Raw genomic sequence first — 22,369 nt, 5'->3', positions numbered from 1 at the left:
TGGTGGGAAGGTAAAACGGTGCGGCTTGAAACACGGGTCCTCAAAAAGGTGAAGTGTAGAGTTGGTGACTCAGCAATTAGTTTACGACTCTGCCCAGGTCTACACCCAAGAGGACGGAGAACATACGTCCGCACAAAAACTTGCACACGAACGTTCACGGCAACACTATTCATAATGGCCAAAGAGCAGAAACAACTCATGTGCCCATCAACTGACGAATGGATAAATAAATAAAATGTGATCTGTTACACGGTACGTGGGATCAACACAACGGAATATGACCAAGCAGTAGAAAGAAAGGAGGAGCTGATCCATGCTACAACGTGATGAACCTCGAAAACGTTATGCAAAGTGAAAGAAGCCAGACAGAAAAGACCACATATCGTATGATTTCATTTACATGCAATGTCCAGAAGAGGCAAATTGTAGAGGCAGAACGTAGATTAGTGGTTGCTCAAAGCCAGGAAGGTGGGGCTATGGAGATGGGAGTGACGGCTAATAGGCATAGAGATTTTTTAGGGGGTGACGAAAATGTTCTAAAATTGATTGTGGTGATGGTTGTACAACTCTGTGAAAATACCAAAAACCATTGAGTTATACACTTTAAATAGGTAGATTATAGGATTTGTGGTTACATCTCGATAAAGCTTTTAAAAAGCTTTTTTTTTAATTTTTAAAAACAATTCAATAGAAGGATAGTCTTTTCAACAAATGGTGCTAAAGCAAATGGACATCCTTATGCTAAAACACCACAAAACAAAACACCAAGAACCTCAATCTAACCTCACATCTTCTGCAAGAATTAACGGGGACTATAAAGTATAAAACTATAAAACATGTAGAAGAAAATGTAGGAGAAAATCTTCAGATCCAGGGATCAATCGGTGAAAAGTTCTGAGACATAACACCCAAAGCAGGATCTAAAAGAAAAAAAAAAAGTGATAACTTGATCGACATTAAAAAGCTATTGCTTAGCAAAAGGTGCATTAGCAGCATGAAGAGGCAAGCTGCAGACTGAGAGAAATTATTTGCAAATCACACACACGACGAAGGATTCATCCACAGAATATGTAAAGTACTCTCTAACTCAAAACAGTAAAAAAGCAAACACTAACTAGGAAACGAGCAAAAGGCGTGAAGAGACAGTGCACCAACGAGGAAATATGGAGAATAAATACAGGAGAAGATGCCCGATACCTTCACGTTCACTAGTCATCAGGGAAACATACATGAAAATCTGGTGAGATGGCACCGTATACCTATTGGAACAGCTACAATAAAAAAACACTGAGGCAACATTGAAATGCTGGCAAAGAGGCTGAGACACTGGAACTCTCACGGTACAGCTACTCGGGAAGACTGTGTGGCAATTTCTTACCAACCTATACTTACTGCATGACCCAGCAATTGCACTTCTGGACATTTACCCCAGAGAAATGAAAACTTGTGTCCAAAACCCTCGACATGACTGCTGGTAGCAGCTTTATATGGAAACTGGAAAGAACCAAAATGTCCGCCAATAAGTGAATGGGTAAACCAGCTGTGGTACATCCACACCACAGAACACCACTCAGCAATAAACAGGATCGAACTCTTGGCACACGCAGCCACTTGGATGGATCTCAAGGCCATTATGATGAGTGAAGAAAGACCATCTCGAAAGGTCACATAGTGCACGATTCCATTTATATGACATTCTCAAAACGACAAAATTATAGAGATGGAGAGCAGATTAGTGGTTGCTAAGGATTAGGGATGGAAGGTGGGGGATGGGTGTGACTATAAGAGTATCCAGGGATATCTTTGTGGGGACATAGTTCTGTGTTGCCACTTCCACAGCAGTTCCATAATCTACACATGTGACAAAATAACATAGAACTATACACACACACACGTTGTACCGATGTCAGATTCTGGTTTCCAGATTGTACCATAACTATGTAAGAGGTAGCTACTGGGGGAAACTGGGTGAAGGGTACATGGGACATTTCTCGGCAGTTTCCTGGGGACATATAATTATTTCAAAGTTAAACATTGAAAAGAAAACCCAAGGCGCCTGGGTGGCTCAGTCGGTTGAGCGTCCGACTTCGGCTCAGGTCATGATCTCACGTTCGTGGGTTCAAGCCCCGCGTCTGGCTCTGTGCTGACAGCTCAGAACCTGGAGCCTGCTTTGGATTCTGTCTCTGTCTCTGTCTCTGTCTCTCTCAAAAATAAATACACATTAAAAAAAAATAAAAAAAGAAAAGAAAACCCAAACCACTTTCATTTCAGTGAGCCCCTGGGTAGAGGCTGAGCCTTCTGTGCACAGAGCAGATCTGAGCCCAGGAAGGGAGGGTGGCGCCTTCGAGGACCTGAACGCAGGCTGGAACGGCTGCATGCATACAGCTCACAGCCTGCTTTCATTCTTCACAAGAACCCCATTAGTGGGAACTATTAGTATCCCCTCTTTATAGATGAGGACACAGTGGCTCAGAAAGGTTAAGTGACTTGCCCACAGTCACACAGTAAGTGAGCATCTGAGCCTGGACTCGGAGAGAAGAGAGAACTGTATCTGTATGCCCACCGTGTGCTTTACATATACTGATTTCATTAACCTTCACACAATCCCAATCAAGTGCATAGTAGTCCCATCTGACTGATGAAGAAGCTGAAATCTTGTGCCTTACGCAAAGCACAGAATTCTCCGGTTCTGTTTGTTTTCCAAATAGTTTTTACATTTTAATGTTCAAACTAAATAAAACCATGATGATTGTTAATGTGATTTATAAATAAATAAGATTGAAATTAAAACTGTCAGAAATTCTTTTTGACATGATAGGTAATTTCACAAAATATTTAATATTGTAAATAAACCACTTTTCGTGATATGACCTGTTTTACAATAACTTCCTTATATATCCGTTACCCAAATGATGTAATTACGCAATTTTTTGGTTCGTCTAACTGAAAGCATTCTTCGAGCCCAGGTCTGTTGGCCTCTGAAGCCCATGTTCCTCATCACCGTCCTCTGCTGCCTTGTGATGGGACAGATTCCGGGGATCGGGCCAGTTCTTTGCTGCAAGAGCACCTCAGAGGGAGAGGCAAATACGACCTAAGGTGTCAGAGGCAGATGGCTCCTTGAGGGAACTTGGAATGTCCCCCACCCATTTTTCAGATGGGGAAGGTCACGGCCCAGTGAAGGAAGGGACCTACCATAAACTGGCCGCAGAAGTAGACCCTGGGTTGCTGGTTTCCTTCCCGCAATTCCGGGGACTGTGAGCTTTGCCTTTGCAAACTGAGCTCGGCCCCTGGACGGGGCTGCTCTGGCCTGGGCTTGGGGTGCGTGTGTGAGACAGAGGTGGGGTAGGTGTGGACTTTACCTCAAGGGAACGAACGTGCGAATAGCCGGCACAAGCTTCCTCCACTCAGCCCGGCTAGAGGTCATGGGCGGCCGCGTCCCGAGCGGCATGAACCCGTAGGGACTCCAGGGCAGGTGGCAAATAGACCGCTCCATCCCAGTCAGTCCTTCTAGTTCCCCCTCTAGGGCGGAAGTGGCTAGACTCTGTTTGTAGTCCTGACAACCCTCCCCACACCCCCCACCATACGCAGACACACCTGGCCTGGATTCTAGCCCCTCGCATCGCACAAAGCGCCATCTGCCCCTTCAGAAGGTCCTCAGGCAGGAGGAAAGTTGGTTCTCCTTGTTTCCCGGAAGAAACCACCAGGAGAGAGGAGGGGCCTCATACAAGGTCACACACGGTTTTGGGACAGGCCAGCTGCCCGCCTATATGGGTGCTACTCAGGTTGCTCCTCAAACGGCAAGCAGGACTCTGCTGAGCCCACTGACCCTGGGGCCCAATCCCACCCTTTTGTGGCCCTGCCCTTGTCTTTGAGTCACTGGTGGCCTTGTCTTAAAAACTGCCTGTCGAGCCGATGGGGGGCGGCTTCCTCCCGCACAGCTGCTTCCTTAGCCTGACCTCACCTCTTGATGTTCAGTGGCAGCCCAGGGCCCCCCTCCATCTGCCTACGTGAGGCACCCCCTCTGCGGCTGGCCCCGTGCTAAGGGTTTACATGTATTCCTTATCTCACTGAGTCCCCCTGAGACCCATTAGGTGGGATTTACTATTCCCATTTTATAGATGAGATGACGGAGGCTCGGAGAGGTAAGGCAATTTATCAAAAGCTCTACTGAAGACTGGGATTCGGCTCAGGACCAGACATCCCCACACATTTAAGCTCCTGTCCTTCCTTAGGAAAGCTTCACCCTCAAGACCAGGAGAACCTGTGCTGTCCATGAATTCCCTCTGACCGGCCGGAGGCGAGGCTGCCCAACATGAGGGACTGGGGTTCCAGTCTCTGCTCAGCCACAACATACCTTTCCACTTTCCCTGAACATTAACTTTCTCATCTGTGAAAGGAAAACAACACTCTGAACTCCTCCAGGCCTGCTGTGAGGACTGATGGAGATAAGGCATAGAATGCCCTTGGTGTGTGCCCCTGGGTGGCCAGCAGCTACTTTTTTTTTTTTTAATTTTTTTCGTGTTTATTTATTTTTGAGAGAGAGAGACAGAACGTGAGCGGGGGAGGGGCAGAGAGAGAGGGAGACACAGAATCCGAACCAGCCTCCAGGCTCCGAGCTGTCGGCACAGAGCCCGACTCCGGGTTCGAATTCACGAACAGTGAGATCATGACCTGACCCAAAGTCAGAGGTGTAACCAGCTGAGCCACCCAGGCGCCCCAGTAGCTACTACTTTTTATCTGCAACTGGCATTGCCCTCTCCCCCAACCCTAGCTACCCTCACTCTCATCTGTGCCGAGCAGGCCCGGACTAGCCCTGAAGCTCTTCCTCACCACCCCCTCCCCCCCCCCCCCCACCGTTTCCTCCAACCCAAGAAACGGGCACCCTGGCGGCAGGGGGCCCAGGGCACCCCCTTTCCTCCTGTCGGGCCCTGCCAGGGAGAGGATAGGCAGAGTCAGATGTTTCACAGATGGTGCCGATTATAAGCCAAAGAACAGCTCAGAGAGCACTTGTCTGAGGCCCAGGGTCTGTTGCCTGAGGGCACGAGAGCACTGAGGGAGAGGAGGGGAGCAGAGGGGTGACTTGCGGAGACTTTCTAGAGTAGGATATCAGTGAAGGGGACCTAGGGAGGGGACAGGAGGAACTAGAGGACCAAGGCAGAGACATGGGGGTGGGGAGTGCAGAGGAGTTTAGTGAGGGTGTGGGGAGCAGAGAAAAATGAAGCCGGAGAATCGGGGAGCGAGTAGGGGGCTCCCGGGGCGGACGACCCACGGGGGCTACTACTGACTGACCTGCCCCCATTACCCCACCAAGCCCCAGGATCCTGGCTTCACAGAGAAAGAACTTTAGAACCACCAGGGGCTCCCAGGCCCTCCTGAGCTGCTCTGGAAGATAATGAGCTCCCTGTCACAGGGGAGATGCAAGCAGAGACCCAAGAAGGGACTCAAGCATGAGTCAGCCGTTTAGACCAGATGGTCTCTTCCCAGCTGGAGAGCCGGGGAGGCCACATCTGCCCCAAGCGAGGCCAAGAGGCCAAGAGGCCAAGAGCTGGAGGGACCGGGCCATAGGCAGGCCAATGCTGAGTGTCGTCCCACCGGCATCCAGTGGAGAGCCACTGCCCTACCGTGCCCTCTCCCCTTTCCACCCTTCAAACCCCATCTGCAGGCTGACCCCAAGTGCTCCCAGCCAGGCCGGCTGGGCAGTGGTGTGAGGACAGGCTGTTTCTGACACTCCCTGGAACTGGCTGGCTTTGTCCTCTAGCTAAATGTTCCTGGAAGGACAGAGATCTGGGGCCTGAGGCTAAAGGCTCCCTGTCCGCACCGATCAGGGTAGAGTCCCGGCCTGGACAACTTTAGCATAAGCGTTGCCACCCCCCTGGAACCCTGAATAATGATGTCACTAACAGCAGCTTGCGTTGAAGGAACACATCCCCGTGCTTGTGGGCTAAACTTGCTGCAGGCATGACCTCCCTTAGTCACCGAAGCTCTGGGAAAGGTGCCAATACGCACAGTTTAGAGATGAGAAAACTGAGGCGAAGAGAGGCTGTGTGATTTTTTCCAAGATTTACATCTAGTAGTAAGCAATGGAGCCAGGGCCTGGGCCTTTCGCCTCTATGCAGCACTGCGCCTCCCTCTGCCTCAGTCTTCCCGTCTGTAGAATGGGAAGAGACCTGGACATAATGACCTCACAGCCTTCATGTCCCACATTGAGCAGCCTGGGACTGCCAGACAGAAAGCAAGGGGCCTGATCCTTCCTTGCATGTTAAAAAAAAAAAAAAAAGTGGGGGACAGCCCACTATATCGTGAGGGGACTGAGGCCTCAGTGGAGAGGGCTGTGCCCAAGGTCCCCAGGGAGCCCAGTCAGGGCCCAGGGCAGGGGGATCCAGGCACCTTTCCAGTGGGCCATCCAGCTGCTCAGCGGAGTCAAAGCCTCTCTGGGCCAAGGGACCCAGTGTGAGTAATGGAACCAGGCAATGGGGCCTTCCGAAATGAGAATTCCATCTGCCTGACTTTGCTCTCCGGGACTTCGGTTTCCATGGCAACTCGGGGGTGGGAAGGTGGAGGGCTTGGCCCAAGGCTAAACCCCTGGAACCCGAAGAAAGGGGAAGGTGGGGCTCTTCAGGGGCACAGGGTCTCCTCCAAGTGGAGGGCACCAGAGAAGTCGGGCCAGGCTGAGACTCAAGTCCAGGGCTCCGTCGGCTGCCAGCTCTGCCTGCTGGCCATCGTGGGAGGAACAGGAGCGGTATTGTGGTCCTCTCTGGGCCTGTTTTCCCAGCTGTCAGACCCCCAATCTCAGACCCGGATGCCATCTGCGAGGTGCCCTTGCTCTGAGTTAGAGGCACATCTCTGCCCCTCACCGTCCTTTTAGAAACCTTGAGGTGGCTCCGTGGTGGGAAAGCTCTTCACTGATTACGAGGCCAAACAGGGCTCAGGCCAGGTCCAATGCCAGGCCCTGGTGCCTGAAGAAGACCCAGCTCCACTCCTGGAAGAGCTCACACTCCAGTACTAGAAAAGAAGGCTGTACAACGTGTGCTGAGCACCTACTGTATGCCTGGCCCCAGGTTAGGCCTCCAGGGAAAAACAGCGAGGGGAGGCAGGGAGGAGACTGACCACACAGCCCTGTGTCCTCTGTGTCTCCAACTTACGGCGGGCAGATGTGAACCCAGGACCCCGGGCAGGGAACAGATCCAGGGAGATGGGGCCCAGCCCCTCCTGCACCAATTCCGTCCGGCTTCATCAAAGCCAGCCCAGCTGGGCCAGTCCCCACTCCAGGCCATGTACAGGCCCCTGCGCCCCAGACCCTGGCAGGTGGCATGTGGGGGCGGCTTTGGCATCAGCTTGGCCTGGGTTCCAGGCTCCCTTCTACCTCCCCCAGGCAAACGGTCCAGGGCCTCCGGTGAAGTGCAGCTTTGGACAGGGCCTTTCCTAAATTTGCATCTCCCATTAGGCACAGAGTGGGAAGCCTTCCCCAGGGACACAGAGGGACTCTCTGTAATCCCTGTTCCTCGTCACCTGCCCAGCTCTGCCTTCTATCCTAAAGGCATGCATGGGCCTGCCCACGCCCGGCCTCATCCACCTCCACCAACAAGCCCTGTGCCACCCGAAAGTCCCACTAGAACCTCAGGGTAAGGGGCGGGGGGCAGAAAAATGAAGGGCTTTCGCCAGTTGGTGGCCAGGCTGGGACTCCACTCTGTGGCGAGTAGAGGACAGCAATCCAGAGTACAGGTTTTATAGCCAGCTGGGCCCACACAGAAACGTCTGCCACTTGCCAGCTGTGTGACCTTGGACAAGTCACCCCACCTGCCTGTGCTTCAGTCTCCTCATCTGTGAAATGGGCATAACCCTCACCTCCCAGGCTTGTGGAGAAGATGAGATGGTAAACAGGACAAGCATGGCCGAGTGTCCGGCCCAGGGAGGCACCCTGTCAGGGAGGGGCAATCACCGGTGTATCGTGTGGCTCTGGGATGGGAGGCGGGTGATGGCGAGACAGAAGCCGTTCTGACCCTCCCAGCCCCAGTGACCCTGGGAAAGCTCAAACCCGGGAACACCCAGAAAGGGTCAAGAACGAGAAATAACACAGGCCTTTTATTTGCTCCAGAACTTGGCTGCTGTGTGGTCTGAGGGTGCCACGCCTTCCCAGAGCCCCTGAGGGACACCTCACGCAGCAGGTGCTGGATTTCTGTGCGAGGTCACACGGCGGCACCCACCCCTCCAGGCCTCATCAGTCCGGAAGACCCAGCTGCCACCACTGGTGCCCGAAACTGGAAAGTGGGGTCCACCCTCTCTGCAAGGTGGCTTTTCACAAGGCATTGGTTAAAATATTGCACTTGTAAATTAGGAACACTGATGAGGCAAAAATTTCCTATTACAGGACAACGTGCCAAGCATCCGACTACTGTTTAAATAAATAAAACTCAAGGTGAGGGTCTGAGCTGCAGCCCCAGTGGCCCCTAAGAAGAGCGCTGGAGCCCACAGCCAGGCCCCCTGCCCCATCAGCCAGTTCTTTAAGGAACTTGGTCAATGCTGAGTCTTTGCAGCACAGAGCAGCAGCTCCGGATCTGGCTCAGCCAGGGCCCCTGACCTGCCAGGGCCCTTGGGCCCCCTCGTACCGGGGCAGTGAGGACCCAACGGGGCCGGTCCTTCTTCTCCTCCAGTGGCCTGGGCCTCTCTCGGTCCAGGCCTCTCGTCTGAATGTCCGTCTGTCCGTCCGGAGACACAGCCTCCGGGGGCTTGCTTGCCCCCTCCGTCGCAGGGGGAGAGAGGCAGGTGGGAAGGGGGCCCAGCCCGCCTGATGTGAACACCGAGCTCTACTCTGGCAGCCCCTAAAGTGGGGGACTCATCTTCTTCTGGTTAATGAGGTCCAGGTAGAGGTCGGAGCGGAGGAAGCGCGGATACGAGTCCTTTTCCATGAGCCCGAAGATCCGCTTCTGCGCCAGATCGAAGCAGCCCCGGGTCACGCTCTGGAGGTTGTCCTTGGTGTGCTCCCGTGTGTAGGAGTCCAGGTTTACCTGCGGAGGCGAAGGGCAGTGCGCTCAGGTCTACCTGCAGGGGGGCGATCCTGGGGGCGGAGGGCCAGGAACGTGACCTACCCAGCCTCTCACCTCCGAGCCCCTCTGCTCCACGTCTTAAGGCTCAGAGTGGAGGCCCTCAGGTCAGCGATTCAAGTCGTGGCTCGGTCACTCATTGTAGGGCTGGTAGTGTATAGGGCCTGCGGACACCCCCTCTAAGGTCCGACTGCCTGGTTCGAATCCCGGCAGCGCCACACCTAGGTGTGTGACCCTGAGCGAGTCATCTAAGTGCTCTGAGTCCCGTTGACTCGTCTGCAGGCTAGGAAGAACAGTCTGTCCCTCAAAGAGCATTGAAGACTAAGCAAGGTCATCCATGCTGAATAGATACGGATTAAATCGACAGATCGTCCACTGTGACTCTGCACGCAGCGTCTAGCACTCAGTCAGCACTCCGTAGGTGTGGGTTACTCTGACTAGGTTCTCTGAGACTGTCTCCTCATTTTTAAAATGAAGAGAATATTAAACCCATCACAGGTTGTCGTCAGGTTAAATAAAAGAGCACACACATAAAGGGCTTAGCAGGTGCCTGCCACACCGGTGCCTGGGCAGTGACCATTTCTGTTCTTCCCAGGGCCCCTGTCTGCTTCCTCTGCACCCTGGACACATGGTCCCTGAAGGTCACTCTGGCCTCTTCTTCCTGAGCTCCTTGAGGCTGCCAGGTACCTACGATCACTGAGAGGCCACTGGGGATGGGGATGGGGATGGGGATCCTGAGGGCCCGGCCTGAGGCCTTACCTCCTTGCACGCCTGGATCGCAATGTACTCAGCAAAGATCTTCTTGGCCTTGGCTGTCATCTTGGACTGTGACTTGACCTTCTTGAAGTCCTCACATGCCAGCCAGAATTCCAGGTTCTCCTCACTAAACTCGGTGCGAAGGAAGGCCTGGAACACTGCTAACCCATCTGTGAGGAGAAGCCCAGGCCCTTTGTGAGAAGCAGAACCAGCTACTTCTGCCCTCTGGCCACCCAGCTTCCCCTCCAGGGGCCTTTAGGGTGCAGAGCTTAGTAAGATAACCGCTTCCAAGAGCCAGGGGCCCAGGGCCATGGACCCACCCCTGCCACTCTGCCTCTCTGGGAGCTTTGGCCAGATGTCTCCCCTGTCTAGTGCCTCAGCTCCCTCATCTGTAGAGTGGGGGTCACGAGTCTATTTCCTGGAGCCCTGCGAGGATCAGAGGGGATCCTGCCCACGAGACGCGGGGCACATTTGGCCCAGCGTAAGCCCTGGGTACGTGGAAATGTTTATTGTTACTCTGGGACTCCGGGTCTGAGCACACAGGTCCCAGTGGCCTCTGGCAGGCAATGCCAGCTCCCGTGGCCAGGGCAGCGCTGGCAGAAGCCGGCGCCGAGGCCAGCCCAAGGGCCTCTCCCGACAGCAGAGGCCCCTAGGGGGACCCAGCAGAGAGGGAAAGGCGACCTCTCTGGGACCAGCCTCAGTCTCTGGGTCTGGGAGAGGAGCAAAGAGAAGAGGGAGGGAGGTAACACGGGGAGGGGAGCAGGCCGGCCGGCCCCCACTTACATTTGTGAAGCAGCAGCTTCTCCAAGGACTCACCCCACTTGAGGGCTTCCTCTGAGGTGGGCCTGAGGGGGGGAGGGAAGGGACACAGTGAGGCACCGGGAGGTTTTGGGGAAGTGGGGTGGCTGGGGCTGGGGGCACTCTGTCGGCTGCCCTCGGGCCGGGCAGTGGCCAGCCCAGCTGAGGAGCCCAGAAGGGGGGCCCACCCCGCTTCCGTGGGCCGGCACCACTTCCAGCTCCCACCTCTGTCCCTGCCTGGCTGTTCTTCCCAGAGCAGCTGCTCCGGGTGAGGGCTGCTGCTTGCCAGGTGCCAGGCTCTCTGAGAGAGCCTCCATCCACCCCAGAGCTGGGTCCAGCCAAAAAGCCCTGTGCATTTAAGCCGGCCACCAGCCCTGCTTCCCCGGGGACCAGCAGGGACCAGCGAGTGCCTGAGGGGTCACCGGGGTCGGGGGCGGGGGGGGGGGGGGGGGGGGGACACCTACTTGAATGACTTCACCATTTTGTCCGCCTTGCCCGCAGGTTGGGCCCCAGGGGACTCGTTCCTCCTCCGGAAGATGCCCAGCTTGTTCTTCATGTCCTTGGCTCTGGGGGCAGAAGCAGAGAAGGGGGTCGGTCAGCCTGGCACACTCAGCCCCGGCAAATGCAGGGCGGGAAGGGCGTGCGCTGGGGTGAGAGGCACCTACTCCTTCATCGTGTGCCGCCTCTGGAGGTTCCCGTTGCGCGTGAGGTACATGCCTCGGAGCATCTCCGCGGGGCCCCCCACCTTGGGGCCCGGGGTGGTCCGCGGGGAGCGCCCCCCAGGCTCCTGCCCCCAGGCCTGCGTCCCGGGCGCCGGGCAGCGACGGTGCCGCGGGCTGCCGCCAGCCGAGCGAGCGCTCGTTCGCCGCGATCTCGGCCGGAGGACTGGGCTCCCGGGCGCAGGCCGTGCTGGGACTCAGACGGGAGGAGCCAGGAAATGGGAGGGCCCAGGACGGGGAGCGGAAAAAAAAATATCCCTCCCGGCCAACCCTGAGAGGGAGCCCGTGAAAGGGGCATGTGTCTGCAAGGGGCGGCCTCTGGGGCCCGCCCGGCAGAGAGCCAGACCCAGTTATTTGTGACCGGCCTCCCCGTTGCCATGGCAGCGCCAGGGGAAGGAGGAGAAAACAAGTCAGCAAATTGCCGGGAGGGAGGGACGGGAGGCTCTGCCCACCGGGGTGGCTGGACTGGCTATTTTTAGCCAGGAATCATTTTTAGTCTGGCCACTCCCCCAGGAGGCAGCTGGGCAAAGCTGCTGGCAAGAAAGGGGTTAAATGTCCCATGCTCCAGTGTGCCCCCCTTGTCCCTAGACCCCCAGGCACCATCGGTGCCATCGGGCACCTCCAGGAGAAGAGCTCCTGGCAGCTGGCCTCAGCCTCAGTCGTGGGCTTTGGATACAAGCCGCCACCAATATGCACGATGCCCCAAAAGTCTTAGTACAAACTTAAGCTCAAATAACTTCAGACATACAAATCCTATAAACTTTCAAAAATGTCATTTGGGATTTTAATTAATGTAACTTGTTTAACACACATTCAGTTTTGTGAATTTTGAATGATAAACTTTAACATTTTTCATTTTTGGTCTCTGTCCTTCTAAATATAAAAAATCCTGACTTGAAACCAAAAGTTAAAATGAAGAATGCATTGGCAAAATCACAATGCTACCTAAGCGTAAAAGGAATTTAAATCATTCAACTTTTGTGGCTCAGTCGGTTAAGCGTCCGACTTGGGCTCAGGTCATGATCTCACAGTCTGCGGTTCAAGCCCCGCGTCGGGCTCTGTGCTGACAGCTCAGAGCCTGGAGCCTGCTTCACATGCTGTGTGTGTGTGTGTGTGTCTCCCTCTCTGACCCTTCCTCTCTTTCTCTCTCAAAAATAAGTAAACAGTAAAAAAAAAATAATAATAATTCAACTTTCAGACTGGTGTTTGTAAGTTTGTAGTAATTACATTTCTGCAGTTATTCCAGCTTAAAGTAGCATTAAGGCCTATGGGACACTCTGTGTAAGGCGTTAAGGGAGGTGGTACCCTGTGGAGGTTAAGTGTGAGATTCTGGAGCCACACAGCCTCAGGTTCAAATCCCGGCTCCAGAGGTTACCAACCGAGGTTACCAACCGTGTGCTCTTTGTCAAGTTACCTGACCTCTCAGAATGTCGAATTTTCTCATCCATCAAAAAGCAATGATTGTAGTACCTACCAGCTGCTTAGGGTTGTAACTGCACATAGAGTTTTAAGCACATTGCCTAGGGCAAAAATGCTCAGACTAGAGCTGAGGCCCACAGTGTCCTGAGGGTCCTGGGCAGCTGCCCAGGGCTGGGGATGCTGCTCTGGCAGGTCTCAGCCGTGAGCTAAGGCCAAGGAGTCCAGGGATTGGCAGCGTCTGGGCGAGGACTGGGGCCCTCAGCAAACCCGGGAGACTGGGTGCCAGCACGTGACTTCCTGGGGCATAGTGCTCTGTCTGACAGGATGGCAGGGCTCAGAGAGGCGCCACGTGTCCCCACGTGGGTCCAGAAGGCAGAATAGGGACCCATAAGAGGAATCTAAAAGAACGCTTTCGGGGCGCCTGGGTGGCGCAGTCGGTTAAGCGTCCGACTTCAGCCAGGTCACGATCTCGCGGTCCGTGAGTTCGAGCCCCGCGTCAGGCTCTGGGCTGATGGCTCGGAGCCTGGAGCCTGTTTCCGATTCTGTGTCTCCCTCTCTCTCTGCCCCTCCCCCGTTCATGCTCTGTCTCTCTCTCTGTCCCAAAAATAAATAAAAAAAAAAACAAAACAAACAAACAAACAAACAAAAAAAAAAACGTTAAAAGAACGCTTTCCTCCAATCGGAGCCATGAAGACATGGAAGGGGTGGGCTCTGGGGCCTGGGCTCTCATCTCTAGGGGCTCAAAGACTACCTTGCAGGGCTGCCGTGAACCTCCTTCGGAGCTTCAATAGAGGAGGTCTGAAGAAAAAATACCTATGTATTTCTATTTCTATTGTTAGCCCCAGCACGCCAGGTTTCAGATCCCTGCTCTACCACTTACTTGCTGCTTGACCTAGGACAAATAACTTAGCTTCTTTCTGCTTCAATTTACTCATTTGTAAGATAGGGTAAGAAAAAAAGGAAACGTAAAATAAAAACAATGGTAAAGAGGGGCGCCTGGGTGGCTCAGTCAGACTTCGGCTCAGGTCATTATCTTGCGGTTCACGAGTTCGAGCTCCGTGTCCGGGCTCTGTGCTAACAGGGTCAGAGCCTGGAGCCTGCTTCACATGCTGTGTTTCCCTCTCTCTCTACCCCTCCTCTGCTTGCACTCTCTCTCTCTCTCTCTCTCTCTCTCTCTCTCTCTCAAAAATAAAATAAAACATTAAGAAATTTTTTTAAAATACTGGTAAAGATTAAATTAGATAATATATGGAATACACACAGAACAGTGCCTGGCACAATAAATATTAGTTATTTTTGTTGCTATCTCAGATTCTAAGAGTCCTCGATTATGTGAGCTTCAGGCATTCAAAGGCAGAGAGCGCCCACCCCAAAGCAAGGCTAGTGTTGGTGGACCAAGATGGCTCCAGCACCCCCAGGTGGCCACCCCTACTGCCCCCTACTGCATCCCCCCCAGGAGCAACACCCACAGTGGCTTTGGTGATACCTGGACCCAATGGTGGGTGCAAAGGGCTATTTTTTGTGCATTTTGCCTTCCCGAGAAGGCGTGACTGTTCCTGGCTGCAGAGTGAGAGAAGCCTACAGTTGCACAGGAACCTGGAGAGGGCAAAGGAGCTGAAAAGAAAGAGTTTCTCGGGTAGTGGACACGAGCCAAAGTGGAGGCCAGGGAAAAGGCTGCCAGAGGCATCTGGGAAGACTCCTGTCTCCTCCCCCAGACCCCACTGGTAAATAATGGTGGGTACTACCAGACCTAGAGGGGAGGGGGGGCTCCTTCTGGGGGCCTCCATGTGACCCACTGCCTTCTCTCCATCCCTCCCCCTAGTCTCCAGGGCTTTGGACCCAGGTGTACAAGGAGGCCCAAGGAGAACGCACATACACCCTGTTCATTTATTTGGCACCTCTAACAAACCTCCAAAACGGAAGTGTAAGGCGAGTGTGACCAGAAAGGCTGGGGAGTGTGGGCTTTGCTACCTAGACCAGCAGCGCCACCTCCTGGTAATTCCCAAGACAGCTAGCATTCAAGGGCTTAGGAGGAAAAGGGGGGAATCCCAGTAAACTGTCGGTTCAGTCCTTTCTCAGAGGCAGCAAAGAACTTGTCAAGGGCACTCAGCCACCGCTTGACTCAGAGGCTGGGCCGGGGCCAGGACAACCTGGCTGGTTGCCTCTGCTTGGCTCCCTGGGGCTTCCAGGTACTGAATCAGCACACTGCATCACTCGCATGAATGCTGAGGGCAGTGCCGGATGCTCAGGACCCTCGTGACCCTACCCTGGGGCCACTGCTAAGTCCTAAGATCCTCTTGTTCACTGGTGTCTGTCTAGGGAAGGACTGGACACAGCCCCTTCTCCCCACCTGGACCCGTGGAGGAGAGGCAAGTCTGAGGATAGAGGAGGAAAAGGGGGTTGGGGAGCCTCCCTGATTGCAAGGTTGAGGATCATGATCTTTGCAACGTACAGGTTTTTGCTCTTTCTCTTCCGAGAGGCTTCATCGTCATCCCCAACTGCGTCAGCCCCACTCATCTGTGGAAGAAAGATAGACACGTTACAGTCTGGGCATCCGAAGGCTGCTGCCTGAGCAAAGGCAGGCTCAGGGATCCAAGAGCTCCTGCCAGCCATGCCACCCCTCTCCTGCAAAGCCCCCACCCCTCAGGTGAGGGACAGGGAGACCCATTACTGGGAACGGCCTGTCCATGAAGTACGGTTGGCTTGGCAGATCCCCCAGCCAAAGGCGTCTCCCCCTGGTGCCAACTAAGAACCCAGGCTGCAGGGGAGAAGCCAAAGACACAGCCCGAATGGCAGAGCCAGAGACGTGGCACTTAATCACGGCAGGCAGTAGGGCAGACTGGAGAGCAGGGCTACAGCAGGCATTCTGCAGTGTGACTCAGCCACTCGCTGTCCCTCTGTGAGCCTCTGCTTCTTAATTTCAAAATTGAGATCATAATGACTAACTCAGGATTCTGAGGTCTGACAGAGACCTGAGATTGGTTGGCAGTGTGTAAAGTGAATTGTTGCACAAGCCTGAGAGAACCACTTTTGCCTTAAAGTTTTCCATGACTCCCCGGTGCCCCCAGGGTAACATTCAGACTCCGTAACATGATGCACAGGGTCTGGGTAGAAAGTTGCATTTTAACATCAGTTACAATTCCTTCAGTTATCTCTCCAGCCTGACCCCTGCTCCGGCAACCTCCTTGACCCTGCCCTCCAGGCAAATGGAATGTCTTCACCTGACCTGCCCTGTCACCTCAGGCGTTGCATGTGCTATACCTTCCATGGGAGACGTTTTTGTGACCCTCCCATCTCCCTTTACTCCCAAGACCCAGCCTCAGGAAAGACTTAGACCTTGGGTAGGCCCCTTAAATGCCTCCTCACCCGGGGAGCACCCTTAGACCAAGGGTGTGCCCCCTGCACACCTTTTGGGGTCCCCATCATATTTGAAATGGCTTTTTCTAAATCTGTCCCCTCTGCTTGACTGTGAGTTCTCAAAAGCAAGCCCTCTGTCCATCTGGATCACCTTCACGGGCCTGGCACACATTTGAAGCACAACAAGTATTTGTCAGGTGAATGAATGAATCAAGAGAAGGAAAGCAGACTGAGAACAATGAGTCTTGAGGCCCTCACTGCCTAAATCACGGCTTGCAACTTTATCCCCCACTGCTACACTGGGGCCCACACTTCGCACCCCCCACCCTTTCCCTCCCCTTTGCCTGTGCTGTGTCCCCCCCCGGCCTGGAATGCCCTCTCTCCTCTCCCTCCTGCCCCGCCAATTCTCATCTCCTCCGGTCTGTCATTCCTCTTCTCCCGACCCCTCCAGATTTCCACCATCGCTACCAGGGCTGTCCTCTGTTCCCTTTGCCCTGCTGGTGCTTGTCCATCTTCCTCCAGGGGAAACCCAGGGCCCCAACAGTGCCACCCTAGGGCAGGAGCCCAGGAAATGTTCTGGGATGGGAGAGGCGCTAGAACTCAGAGCGGGCTGGGCATGGACACTATGTCCCAAGACAAGACAGCATGCTACCAGGTGTGGACTTCAGCTCTGACTCCTCAGGAGCCCCACCCTGGGCCTCAGTTCCCTCATTTGTAAAATACAGACGGGCTAATTCTTAAAGTGCTCTTAATTCAAGTAAGAAAAGTGGCCTTATTCCAGATATGGCCAGCAGGGGGGGCTACTAGCCTCAGCAGAGTACCCACCCATGGATGGATGGATGGATGGGATTAGAGCTTCGTTTATGGAACTCATACTGCAGACCAAACCCCAGAATGCGCATTATCCAGATACCATCTCGTTAATACTCAAGGTAAGTCCACAAACGGAGGCTCAGAGAAGTTCAGTCACTTGCCCAAAGACACTCAGAGTGTAAATGACAGCTGGAATCTGGGCCTGTATGCATTTAAGACCCGTGTTTCTCCACCAGAGGATGCTGCTACTCAAATGTAAGGACAGGGCACATTTTGAATACTCTCAGTAAAAGACTCAGAGGAAATGCCACATCCTTCCTGAGGTGGCTGCCCAGCCAGGGTTGTAAACACGTGTGTGTACGTGCACACGCAGGCACACACCCACCTCTGGTGTGTGATCCCAGAGCTTGGGTTTACAGGAAGTAAGTATTGATCCTATTTCCACTGACTGTGGAGGAGTTTCTTAGCCTCTCAGCTCTGACTTCTTTAGCCATAGCCTAGGTGTGGTGACAGCCACAGCCCTGGCTGCTGGAAGATTCGCCAGGATAAAGTCTAGGCCCTTGTGGCCCAATCTTGGTGGCCTCTGTAACCAGGGCTGCCAGCGTTCACTGCTCAGTGAGTCTTACTTCTGTCGCCCCGTTGCGCACACAGGCTGTAGTCACGCCTGTGCCCGAAGCCCCCACCCGTGGGAAAGGGCCACGGGCGCTGGGCTTCCTGCCATTCTAACCTCAGCTTCCGTACTTTATCGAGCCCACACAATGGGCCTGGGGACCACTCCCGCCCCGCTGCACCCCCAGCCTCTGCACTGCTGGGAAATGGGCTCTTCCTTCTACTGCTGGGAGGGGGTCATCTTCGGCAGGGACCAGCCTACACCGATCGGCCTGGTAGCTCAGGCCCTGGGAGTCGGCCCCCAGAGCAGCTAGGGAAACCCAGGCGCTGAGGGGGACCTGCAGGCCAGACAGAGAAGAAACTGAGCCAGAAAGTCAGGGTTCGGATTTCTAGCCCTACAGTGGGCCCCAAGGCTCCCCCTTCAGGAGCTGCAGTAAGGCCTGCCCAGTACCCAGCACACAAGAGGCCTCTCCCTCCCATCTCCCCACTGCCTTGCCCCTCCACAGGGCCCTCCCTGCTGAAGAAGTGGAGGAGAGTCCAGAACCACCAGCCCTCCCTTCACTCCAGGCAGGAATCTCTGGGGCCTGCCCAGCCCCCACTGGGCCTCTCCAGGGACTGGCGGCTCCCTGCCTCTTGGAATAAGAACTATGATTCTTAGTGTAATTATGACTATAATAACAGTTGTGGTTAAGAGTGTCAATTGTTCTAAACTGTCTGGATTTGAATCCTACCTCAGTGACTTATTAGCTAATTGACCTTAGCCAAGTTACAACCCCTCTGTGTGCCTCGGTTTCTTTATCTGTAAAATGGGGGATAATAGCTGGACCTACCTCCTAGGGGTATTGTGGGAATTAATTAAGTTAATACATATGAAGTGCTGAGCACAGTGCCTGGTGCTTGGTGACGATCAGCTATTGTGGTTATTGCTATTATTTATTGAGCACTCACTATGCGCCAGGCACTGAGCTGAAGTGCTTTAACACACTTTATCTCACTCTTCTTTACAACAATTCTAAGAGCTATTTGTTGTCCTTTGCCCCAGTTGACAGCTGAGGAACCTGAGGCCCAGGACTGCTCAGCAGCTTGCCCGGGGTCCACAAGCTGGCAAGTAGCAGAATTTCAGGTCTGGCTCCAGACCCCACCCATGATTGAGGGCTCTCATGAGCAGGGCGTCGTCTGGTTTCTCTTACTGGTCCTGACCCAACTTCTGGGGCCACCTGGCCAGGCCTGGCTGCTCTCTCTCTGACCTGGCTCTGCCTGGCAGACCCCGTAGAACCTTGTGGAAACACTGGATCTAAACGCTACACGTATTTGTTTAGACATAGGAAATAACTTCTTTAAGCTTTTTTAAAATAGGAGACTAGAAGGTGTAATCACATCTTGGATCTGGAAGGCATGTTAGGGGCCCTCTTGTCTGACCTCTGGCCTAGGCGAGAAGCTTGGCGTGACAAGGTTAGCACCCTCCGCTGACAGCCTCTGCCCAAGCCAGTCCCTGTAGGAGGAGCGGGGGAAGGAAGCATGGCCAGGGAGGGCCTGCAGCCTCTGTCTCCCAACTGTCAAAGAATGACCTATGACCCTGGGCCAAGCCAGGCCAGGCTGAGGCAGAATTCACTGGAAGCATTCTGGGCACCGACACAGATACACCCAGGGCTTCTCTGCCTCCCAGGAAAAGGCCAGGCATGGGCCTGTGGGTCTGCCTGCAGGGTCACCAGGGAGCAGCCAGCAAGGCAGAAGTGGGCAGCAGAGGGCACTGTGAGGCAACTCAACTCAGCACAGGGAGCCAGGCGTTGGTGGGGGGGGGGGGGGGGTGCGGGAAGGCCCAAGGGATGACATTGGTGGGGAGGTCTCCTCTCGGAACCTTAGGCAGCCCATTTGTAAAATGGCCCCGGTGAATGGACCATCTCTCAGATCTGTGTGGTTCGGATATTCCTACTCACAGCAGAAATCAGTGCACAAAGGTGACAGGTAGGGGGAGGAGTAACACAGGGACTGTCTCTCCTGTGACAGGCCACATGTGCTCCAGGCAGCCTCAGCTTAGCCACACGGCAGCACAATGACCAGCTGAGGGCCACACCAGCTGTCTGGCCCTCCTGGGTTTCACTTCATGACAGGATCACCGCCATGGACACAGCTTTCTACATAGAGCAACTCCTTAAATCTCTGGGACAACTCCATGAACGCTTAGCACTCCCATTTTCCAAGAGAAAATGAAAGCTCAAAGAAAGATATCACTTGGCCGAGGTCTCAGGACCAGGAAGAGGAGACAGAGCTGAGATTTGAACCTGGGGCTGTTTGACTCCACAGCCTGAAGACTTCCCTCCTTCTTTAGCTCCTGCCTGGAGCAGCCTGGAAACAGTGGCCTGTAGGCATCAGCTGACCCTCCCAAAAAAGCCAGGCCCCAGCCAGGAGGACGGAAGTCATGGCGGAACCCACTGCCTTCTCCCCACCGCCAGTCACCACGCCCTGTCCCTCACCAGTCTAAGGTGTGCAGGGTCCGGGGTACAGCCAGGGAGGACTGGACAGGGTGAGGCCACTGTCCAGCTCCAGCACTATGTGCTCCGTGGCCTGGGACAGAACACCTCTCCCTCAGCCTCAGCCTCCCCGCTGGAGGACAAGTACGGGGGGTCCCACCTTACAGCAATGTTATGAAGGCCAGAAAAGGGAGCTGGAGGCACTTTGTGAATGTTGCCATAACTGTCACCACTCTCGCTCCTGCTCTCTCGTCCTCATCATCAGCAATGATTCCCATTTATGAGACATCCAGCAAGCTCTAAGTAGCAGGCACTGCCCTAAACACTTTACCCAAGTCAGGCTATTTAATCTTGCCAACAACCCTACAAAGGAGGTATTATTGCCATACCCATTTCGCTGATGAAGAAACTGAGGTTCAGAGAAGGGCAGGGATTTGCCCAAGGCCAACTGCCAGTGAGGGATAGAGCGAGACCAGGGGCTTGCCCAGCTTAGACCTCAAGGGCAGCGTTCTTCCTGAGGCCGACTGGCTGGCGTAAGCAGGATGTACACGAAGACGGACTCAAAGCTGGGTAAGTGGAAGCCACAAAACGGCAGCCACCATAGGGCAGTCTCTGAGGCCCCCGCCAGCTCAGTCACTCAAGCCCAAGAAAGGAAACAAGAGGCCAAAAGCGGGTGGGGAAGAAAGGATGCTAGTGAAAACCTTGGGCTCCCAAAGGAGGATGCTGAAACAGGACAGAGCTGGTCTGGGATGCTGGACACCCCACACACAAGTCATCTGCCCCCAAATAGGACCTGAGTTCAGCTGGTTTGGGGAACTAGAAGTGTGTGCATGAATGTGTGTGAATTTGTCTGTATATAAATATTTGTATTTACATACAGAACAGAACTTGGAAGGGTCTTGGAGAGAGGGTGCGGAGTCAGGATCAGGGGGCCCAGCAGGCAGTGAGGCCTGGGACCTCGGCGCCCTCAAGATGGGAATGGCCAGGCCTGGTCTGAGTGAGCCTGAGGCCTCATCTGGGTAGGGCACAGTTCTGAACCCTCTCTTATAGTAGCTGCATCAAGAAATGGCCTAAGATGGTGATACTCAAACTATGGGGAACATCACAGTCTCTGGGGGAGCTTGTTTCAAATGCAGGGCCTGGGCACCACCTGCTGGAAATTCTGATTCCAGAAGTCTAGGGTTGGAGACTTCAAAATCTATGTATTATTAACCTCTTCCTGGTGATTACAGGGCACATCAAAGTGAGAATCACATATGTTTGCTGATGAGGAAACAGATCCAGCCCCAGTCCCTTTGGGATTTAGTTCTAATTCCTGGGCCCAAAGTTTAAGGCCCTTTTCTGGGGGTTCCAGCCTGCCTTTCCAGTCCAGCTGCCTTGCAGAAGGTGTCCTCCTAAGTGCCAAGTTGGCCTTATTGCTAGTGGCTGAGGCTAAGAAGACCTCTGGGGCCATGTCCCAGCTCGGTGGGGAAATGTGCTGGAATCCATTAGTCATGCCTGCCACGGGTGTGGAGGCAGGAATGGCAGTCCAAGTGCCATGTATCTGTCCACCCTGCACTTTAGGAATCCTCTGCTCTAGCCAAACTGGCTTCTACAGACAGTTTGTCCAGGCCACGTCCACTTACAGAGAATGCCTGTCTCATCTTCTCTTTATTCTACAGCTGCTCAACCATCAAGGCCGAGCCGAGGGACATCTTTCTCTGGAAGCTTTCCATGATGCCCCTAGACCCTGAGGTCTTTCCTCCCTGAACTCCCACGTCGCTGGGGGTCAGCTGCCCTCCGTGGGCCCTGGCCACCCCCACCCACCCAGCTCACAACACTGTCATAACAACACCTTGCACTGTGCTGGCTGCTAGCACCTCACCATCATCTACGAGCTCCTGTGCTAATGTCACCATCAGGCACCAGGTTCTTCCGTTCCATCCTCAACCATCCTGGGACATGAGTGCAATTAGTCTCTGCTTTTCACAGAATGACACTAAGGCTCAGATGAGCCCAATGACTCACCCAAGGCCGCACAGTAAATAAGAGACAGAGCCCAGGCGCAAGCTGGCTGGTGGGTTTCGAGGCCATGGTGCAATCTTTTCACTGCTGGGCCACCTTCCCGACCCACACAGATAACTCATTCCTCACAAGTTGAGATCAGCCTCACAGATAACTGGGGCCCTGCAGTGGCACAGAGCACAGGGCCTGGCACACAGCAGGAAATCAATAAACACTTATTCATCTATTTATAAATATTTGCAAGAGGTGAATAGCATGGTGCTTAAGAGCTCCAGCCCCGGAGCCAGACTCTAATTCTGGTTCAGACAGTTATAAACCGTGTGGCCTGGTGCCAAGGGAGATAACCTCTCGGTGCCTCGGTTTCCCCATCTGTGGGGAACAC

At 54.1% G+C, this 22,369-nt stretch overlaps 1 protein-coding gene across 9 annotated transcripts in view; it reads right to left on the bottom strand.

Moving 5' to 3' along the window:
* Positions 1-8,063: 8,063 nt before the first annotated feature.
* RGS3 (regulator of G protein signaling 3) overlaps positions 8,064-22,369 on the bottom strand; it is a 139,680-nt gene continuing 125,374 nt past the window's right edge. For 8 of the 9 annotated variants that reach the window (XM_019454093.2, XM_019454094.2, XM_019454095.2 and 5 more), the window contains 5 exons: positions 15,186-15,250; positions 11,060-11,161; positions 10,581-10,642; positions 9,801-9,967; positions 8,064-9,005 (listed from right to left, as the gene is read on the bottom strand). In XM_019454093.2, the coding sequence (XP_019309638.2) occupies positions 8,820-9,005; positions 9,801-9,967; positions 10,581-10,642; positions 11,060-11,161; positions 15,186-15,250 (582 nt within the window). In that variant the 3' untranslated portion in view covers positions 8,064-8,819. Of the gene's footprint in view, positions 9,006-9,800; positions 9,968-10,580; positions 10,643-11,059; positions 11,162-11,260; positions 11,481-15,185; positions 15,251-22,369 lie in introns of those variants that run through there. The other variant, XM_019454103.2, reaches the window with a different exon arrangement.

Source organism: Panthera pardus, unplaced genomic scaffold (assembly GCF_024362965.1).
Source record: "Panthera pardus isolate Hobbes unplaced genomic scaffold, ASM2436296v1 HiC_scaffold_20, whole genome shotgun sequence".
Classification (NCBI taxonomy): Eukaryota; Metazoa; Chordata; class Mammalia; order Carnivora; family Felidae; genus Panthera; species Panthera pardus.
This window is presented reverse-complemented; position numbering and strand designations above follow the sequence as displayed.